Below are 8270 nucleotides of genomic sequence, written 5' to 3'. Positions count from 1 at the left end.
GGATTTCTATCGGTTAGAGTTTACAACAAGATGGAATGATTTGTGGGCTTCCTCTTAAACCAGAAATTAGACAACCTATCTGGGATGCTGGAATGAAGATTTTTAAAAAGAATAGCAAAATTCCATATCCTGTAAGATAAGTCCTCCAAAGCCAGGATTCTATAATTTAGGAGTTGTTTTGCAATTTGAAGACATGTGAGCTGGCCTTTGGAATGCACCCAGCACTAAGGCATTAACTTGACATCCTACTGTGTGTGCCCTCTACAAGGACAGAGACAGCTCTGGTATGGTTGTTGGCTAAGGACGCAGGTTATCATCTTGTAAAGATTTTCCTTAAAGAGCAAATGTACTACCAAATGTTGTATAAATTGGTACTCATGGAAGAATTCTAGCTAATTGGACATAAGCAACAGTCTATCCACATGGGGATATTTTAGGGCTTGTGAAGTTTCACTTAACGGATAACCTTGTCTGATGGAGTGGGGAGCTACTGAAACTTAGAGCTAATAATGGCAATTACTATTTACTGAGCACCTACTATGTGCTGGGAACCATAATAGCCTTCTCCATGCTATCTCATTTAATTCTTACACTAGCACCTTGAGGTATGTGTAATTTGTTTGAAATATGAAGAAATGGAAAAAATAAGGCAACATCTAATATGTGCTGGAACTTGAATTTGAACCCAGGCCTGAGTCTAAAGTCTTGATTGTCCACACCCACAATAGCCTATGAAGTCTGGCTGCGTTCCAGGCAGCATTCCTCTTATCCAACTCCTAATCCATCAACTCTGATGGGCAGTATCCATGGCCAGAAACATCTTCATTAAAATGTCTCCTAAAAATGCTCCCACATGCACAACATTTTAAAACTCCAAAGGGATCCTCTGATATGTCTATCAGAACTTAAGTTTATTTATTATTGATAAATCTTAATCAAGGTTCTTCAATAGTCAGCTTGGTTATTTTCCTGACATTTTGTTAAGTGAACATGGGGATATTAGCCTTCCAGTTTTAGTGATGGAGAAAACAAAAGGTATGAAGCCTTGCTGCCTTACCTCAGTAGTCATAAATGTAGTAGTAGAGGTTGTAGTAGAGTTTCTTTCTCTCCGATGTTGCCTTTCTGGCTCTATTAGCAATTCTGTGTTTTTCTCCAAAGCTTCTTTTCATAGAGTTTTAATAACAAGTTTCTCTTTCATGTATGTTCCACATTTAGGGCTTATATCCTTCCAAAGACTTTTCATTCCATTTTTTCCCAACTACTTCATTGCCTAGAGTGGTTGAGGAGAATAATTTTTTGCTTAAACAAAGTTATCATAAAACCAACACATGTATAACCAATTTTTAAAAAGTTATTATCTTAGAATAAAGACTTTACTCATATTACTACTCAGATTCTCAAGGAAAATAACATCTTTATTTCCTATGACCTATCCTTGTTCATCTCTACCCCACTAGGTGACCAGTGGGCGGGACGTGAGAGCGGGCTTTGGGGGAACTAAACATGTGTGCTCAGTTAGGCCATCTTGATCCAGGGATATTCTCTGGATTTAAATCTTGTGTCTTCTGCACCAGAAGAGAGCATCCTAGGCAGCAGTGGGTTTGTAGAAACTTGACTAACAGGGCTATCAATTATAAACCAGGTAAAACGTCTACCAAAAATAAAGCCCTTGGTTTTGGAATAGTTGAACTGAAACCATCTTCTTTTTTTCTGGCTGTGATTAGAGTAGAACTAATAGTCTTTTAAAAAAATATATTTATTTGAGAAAGAGAGTGAAAGTATGGGAGGGGTAGAGAAGGAGGGGCAGAGGGGAGGGAGAGAGACAAGCAGACACCACCGTGTTGAGCCCCATTTGGGGCTTGATCTCGAGAATCTTGAGATCATGACCTGAGATGAAATCAAGAGTTGGATGCTTAACTGACTGAGCTATTCAGGTGCCCCTAGAATTAATAGTTTTCTAAAGTCACTCCTGGTTCTGAATAATAAACTCCTATCATCTGATTTTAGATCTTTTCTTCTTGGTGGCTGAGTACAAAAACAACAACAACAACAGCAACAGCAACAACACAACCTATTTATCCAAGAGTAAATCCAGAACCCATCCCTATTTCAGTGCATTGGCGAATATCTCCTTCTGCAACGAGAGGAGAAAAGAGAAGAGAGAAGACTTCCCCTCTCAGTCCTGCTTCTCTGCCAGCATCTGCGAAGGGGCGCACGGATTCTCACTGCTGAACTGTCACATTTTATCTCTTAATGGATTCTTGCTCCAGGAGTCAAAGGCTGATGAAAGGTCAAAAAAATAGAAACTAACATTCTATTTTATAGTGAGTCTAACAGATCTATGAAAGGACAGGACGAGAGTAAAAACCATGGACTGACTACGGCTGCTCTTATCCACTTGCTATTTGTTTAGATTAAATTGTTTAGATCAGATCAGATTAGCCTTGAGGCCCAGGAAGCCCAGATGCACTGTTTCTGCAAAGTAAACTGAGCATAATGTTAGAGGGAATGTCCGTTACGTTACTAGGAGTGCCTCTTGGCGAACATCAAGAAATGCCCTCTAGAGCCTGGCACACGCTGCATTCTGGGTTCACCTGTACTGGGCCATCCCTGCGAGGCTGCTAAAGGCAAGTGCCCGGACAGGGCAGTGGGAGGCATTCCTGATCCTGTCTGGAGGCGAAGGTTTCTACCTGCGGAGTCTTCCTTCACGCCCTGGCAGTGGTGCTGAAATTAGTGGGAGCTCCTTCTCAAAGAACAGCTAAAATTCAGTTTCTTCTCTAGGGCTGGCTGGCTCCGGCACAGCTGACCATATTGATTAAGAACTCTGGCTGCGGAGTTGTTCCCTCCACGACTTAAGCAAGAATGCGGAAAGCAGGCTGTGCAGGCTATCTTGGAATTATGCCCAAATGTAAAAAAGAGCATGAGAAAATCACCCTCATAAAAAGAGAAGAGGGTCTGGGAACTCAGAAAACCACTGACGATGGATTAAATTTGCCTTCACTTTACACCAGGTATAGTTTGAAAAAAAAAAAAAAAAAGCAATTGAATTATAAATCTAAAAATCAAGGAACTGAACTAAAGCCCTGGTTTTTTCCCTAAATAATTGGGAAGTTTTAACAATTTTCAAGCCTCTGAGGAACTATTTGCTAATCTATAAATCAAAACCAACTATAAAGTTACATTTTAGCCTTCTTCATATGTCAGTATGAAGACTAGAAGTGATTGAGCAGAAGCTAAATTAATTGTTAGTTCTTTTAAGATTAAGCAGAATAGAGGTGCCTGGCTGGCCCAGTCTGCAGAACAGGCGACCTGACCTCAGGGTGGTGAGTTCAAGCCTGACGTTGGATGTAGAGCTTACTTGAAAAAAAAAAAAAAAAAAGATAGAAAAGAAGATTAAACAGAATAAAAAAAAATCAGTATGTCTTTCAAAGTTAAACTTAATGTTTTTTTATATATTTCCTCTCAGTCTTTTATATATTCTACAGTAAATATCTATCCACTTGTACTTTATATAACAGTTCTTATCCATATACTATTCTAGCATAGAATTTTGATTTCAGGTAACATTAAATAGTATTGACTTTTTCTATAATTCTTAACTACAAATTTACAGAATTTAACTGAATGAAGTTTCATTTAGGGAGACAGTCTGGGCTATAATACATTTCTGATTGGAGGCAAGTCTGACTACACATCTTTGTGACTGCAAATGGACATGTGGCATCATTAGAAAATTTCACTGTTATATTAAAGAATTAAAAGTTATTTATCCATGAAATTTATTCACTTTATCTGTCTTGGAATCAGACGATCTCATTCCTCATGCTAAATCCTTTCCTGGTTATTATTTAATACCTTTGCTTTGTCAAAGCCTATTCCTCTTTTTAAAAATCCCAAACGAAGAAGGAGTTCATTACATAAAACATTGGCCTTAACGTCACTTGGCCCAGTCGGTGTAGGTCAAACATGAAAGTCTAGTCATACTTGTATCAGATGAGAAAGAGGTTAGGTCCTAAAATTCTAGTCTGCTTCCCAATCCGTAAGTCAACACACAAGATTTCTGTAATCATATTTTTTAAACACCACCGGAGAAAACAAATTTCCGAGTACACTCTTTCAGCACAGGATAGGGTAAGCTATGCGATTTTCAAAGGAATTTTAAGTAGAAGACCAAGAAACTAGTATTTTGAGCTTGGCACTTTGAGGTGAAGGATCCTCCGTTAGTAACATGGACAGATAGGGCTATGACCATAGCTTGCAAAAAACCATCTTCTAGAACCAGGCCATCTAGGCAACTGGGAGGAGGAGGATAGGAATGGACCGGGGGACAACGGGGCTCTGTGTGAAGGCGGCTGGCGAAGGGCCACCCCGTTACACTCCTCTGAGGCTTTTGAATGTGTAGGTGTTTGCAAAGCAACCGAATTGAAGAAATAGAAACCAAAAAGATCAAAGTAGCCTGAGACTGAAAGTCACATCAAAACCACATCCATGGAAAGATCAAACATCTCGTGATTGTCCCTAAAACGTTAGTAACTGTATCTTTAAAAACCAACAAAATGAAACCCCCAGAGGAACCCCCAGTGTGGCTGCCTGGGTCTCAAGAGAGGTCGAGATTCTAGACAGAATTAGACACCAAAAGAAAGTGTTTGATAAAGTTTTATTTGCAGTGAAATTCAAACTCACAAATGACTTCCAGTTGGGCTTTGGCAAATTCTCGTTCCCAGCAGCTTCGTGTTCAGATAAAGGTAACAGCTTCCCAAGTTGAACAGGAGTTCAGAAGGGGCCCAAATCGGCTCCAGGGATGGCTGCCTGCGACTGGGACCTTTTCACATTTTTCTGCACTGGTTTCCCTGACATTTCACGTTTGCCAGGAGTCTCGGTTTGGGAGTCTCTGAATTCAGCTCTTTTTCTGAAAGTGGCCTCTCAGTCCTCGGTACTGGATGTCGTTGTCACGCTCTGCTGCTTTCCGCCCTGTCGGCCAGAGCGCTGTGGCTCCCACGCCCGCAATCAGCCGCCGGCCTTGGGGAGAGCGAGCTTGGAACACCGACTTTCACCAAACGAAGGGACCTCCAAGAAGCGAGCCCCCCGGCCACGAGTACGAGAGCGCCGTGTCGCTCCGGCACCCCTTGCTTCTCGGATCAGAATAGGCACAGCCTGAATGGGACGGAAAGAATCAAAGTTTCCAGAAATGGAGTCCAGGCAGTTCAGCTCATGACCGAAGAGTGGCCGTTCTGTCCTCCCCGAAGACCATTGTTAGAGGTGAGGTAGACAGGCGTGGGGATGCGGCAGCTCGCACAGCAGGCTCCGCGAGAGCGTCCCCGGACCCCCAGGAGGAGGTCTGTCCTCCAGCTCCGCGACGGTCACAGGCCGGTGTGCACGAGCCCCAGACCGGTCGGACCGCCTGGACCCTCGGGCAGTCGCAGCACCAATATCGCACCAAACGGCCTCTCTTGTAACCTTCACTGCAGCTTGGAAGCCAGATGCTTCACCCCCAAGGCCCCGCGCCCGTGCCGGGGCTCCTCCCGCCCGCTGCTGCTCCGCTCCGGCGAGTCCCACCTGATGCTCCGTCGTGGCCCCTTCACCGCGGCCTGGACAACCCTCGCCCCATCCTCCGCAAGCTCCTGCACCCTCTTCTTGTCCTACAGGTCTCTGCACCTCCGGGCCCCATGGGAACCTGGCCCTCCCCCAGGACAGCCCTTCCCCTGCAGGCCTCGCTCCCACAGGCATGGAACATTCCGCGCCCACCCGGGTCCCCCACTGCCAGCATCCCCCCTTGTAAGGCTGCTGCCGTGGGCGCATCCTCTCCGCCATGCTTCTACGTCGGCCTCGTCCACACTGTTCCCGGTTCTGCGGGACTTCCCGGCCTGCGTCCAGCCTCCCGTTCCCGCCTGGGTCCAGCCTCCCGTTCCCGCCTGGAGGTGCCCTTGTCCAAGCAGGACAGAATCAGAACGGAAAACGTCTTCAGTGATAGGAGTGCGGATCACCTCAGGAATTTCTAATTTTGTCAACAATGTTAAAAAATAATGTGATTAGGGACGCCTGAGTAACTCAGTGGGTTAAGCCTCTGCCCTTGGCTCAGGTTGATCTCAGGGTTCTGGGATCGAGTCCCGCCTCGGGTCTCTGCTCGGTGGGGAATCTACATCCCCCTCTTTCTCTGCCTGCCTCTCTGCCTACTTGTGATCTCTCTGTGTCAAAAAAATAAAATATTAAAAAAAAAACAATGTGATTACAGTTTGTGTGTAATAAAACCCATCTAAAATATATAAATATTTATATAGATTATTTAAAAAATTCTTACTGGTTTCCTGCTCAAAACGTGAAACACAGTTTAATTTGCTTCAAATTAATTTGTGTAAAAAATGTGTAAAAATTTTAGAGTAAAAAATTTTTAAATGTGATGACATACATAAATGTTTGAAGGGTTTGCACACATTCTAAAATGTAGATTAAATTTAACTTCTGCTACAAAGTTCTGCTTTCACGACTTGATACTTAGATACCTAGTCTTGTATATTATCACTATGCTTTCTCCTGTTAGCATTAACTTTTTAAATTCTAGAGATGTGGAGAAATAATCTCGAGGTGGATTTATAGATTTATTGTTTTATATCTCCATTAACTAGATCCCCCCAATGGATACAGCTTTCTCTTCCCTCAATCATGCATGCTCATTTTAAAAAATACAATTAAACATAAAAAACAAGGTAAACAAAAATCCTTTAGCATCCACTCTTTCTCTCAGAAAGTCATTCTATCATAAATAGTTGTATAGGATTCTATCTTACATATTTTTTTAACTATGAATAGTAAATTTGCCTCCTCTATAAGGAATGATGTTAACAGCTTCATGTGTATCCCTCCACACTTTTCTGGTATACAAACATTCTACATATAGAGCATGCCATGGTGTGCGTGTGTGTGTACAAAATTTAGGTGGTTATTTCTTTTTATAATAATGAGATCTTATTATAGATACTTCTCTATATTAATATTTTCACACTAAAGAGTACTCTGAAAATATCTCTAACTCAATGAGCAAAAGGAAAAAAATACAGTAATTTTGAATATAGTTGTGTAAGGCCTCAGGTAACTTAAAAAATTGCGTTTTCGTTTTCTTCACTGTAAAATTGCCATCACCTACCTCATAGGATAAAACGAGTGCCTTGCTCATGGGGTGTGCTTTTTTTTTTTTTTTTTAAGATTTTTCTTGGGGAGGAGTCAAGATGATGGAGAAGTAGCAGGCTGAGACTACTTCAGGTAGCAGGAGATCAGCTAGATAGCTTATCTAAAGATAGCAAACACCTACAAATCCAACGGGAGATTGAAGAGAAGAAGAACAGCAATTCTAGAAACAGAAAATCAACCATTTTCTGAAAAGTAGGAGTGGCAGGGAAGTGAATCCAAAGCCACGGGAAGATAGACTGTGGGGGTAGGGGCCGCCTCCTAGCAGGCCGAGCAACAGAGCACAAAATCAGGACTTTTAAAAGTCTGTTCTGCTGAGGGACATCACTCCAGAAGCTAAACCAGGGTGATGGGGTCAGTGTGGCCTCAGGAGCCGCAGGGTCACAGAAGGATCGGTGGTGTCTGAGTGTCGCAGAGATCGCAGGTATTAGAATGGGGAAGCCAGCTACAGAGACATAGCCGAGGAGTGAGCTCTCAGCTCGGTGTTACCTTGAACCGGTCGCAGCCTGGGTGAGCTCGGAGCCCGGCCAGAGGCCAGGGAGAAGGGAGTAATTGGGCGCTATTCTCTAAGGGTGCACTGAGGAGTGGGGCTCCAAGCTCTTGCACCTCCCAGCCAGAGACTGGGAGGCCGCCATTTTCATTCCCGTCCTCCAGAACTCTACAGAAAGCGCTCAGGGAACAAAAGCTCCTGAAAGCAAACCCAAGCGGATTAGTCAGCCCCGCCCCTGGTAAGGGCGGTGCAATTCCGCCTGGGGCAAAGACACTTGAGAATCACTACACCAGGCCCCTCCACCAGAAGATCAACAAGAAATCCAGCCAGGACCAAGTTCACCTACCAAGGAGTGCGGTTTCAATACCAAGGAGAGTGGCGGAATTCTAGAGGAGGAGAAAGCAAAGCATGGAATTCATGGCTTTCTCCCTGTGATTCTTTAGTCTTGCAGTTAATTTTTCTTTTTCTTCTTTTTCAATTTTTTTCTTCTGCTGCTAAATTTTTAACTTTTACCCTTTTCTTTTTCAACTTTTTTAAACTAGTTTATCTAATATATATATATTTTCTTTTTTATATTTTTTCTTTATTCATTTTCTTT

General features: G+C 42.9%; 1 protein-coding gene across 6 annotated transcripts in view; it reads left to right on the top strand.

The window, feature by feature from the left end:
- The window catches only part of HIBCH (3-hydroxyisobutyryl-CoA hydrolase), a 142932-nt gene extending 140537 nt beyond the window's left edge, over positions 1 to 2395 (top strand). For all 6 annotated transcript variants that reach the window (XM_059393055.1, XM_059393054.1, XM_059393050.1 and 3 more), the window contains one exon: positions 2008 to 2395. In XM_059393055.1, the coding sequence (XP_059249038.1) occupies positions 2008 to 2303 (296 nt within the window). In that variant the 3' untranslated portion in view covers positions 2304 to 2395. The remainder of the gene's footprint in view (positions 1 to 2007) is intronic.
- The last annotated feature ends 5875 nt before the right edge of the window (positions 2396 to 8270 follow it).

The sequence above is a fragment of the Mustela nigripes genome, chromosome 3, assembly GCF_022355385.1.
Source record: "Mustela nigripes isolate SB6536 chromosome 3, MUSNIG.SB6536, whole genome shotgun sequence".
NCBI classification, from domain to species: Eukaryota; Metazoa; Chordata; class Mammalia; order Carnivora; family Mustelidae; genus Mustela; species Mustela nigripes.
Note: the sequence above shows the minus strand (reverse complement) of the source record. Positions and strands in the feature narration are given on the sequence as shown.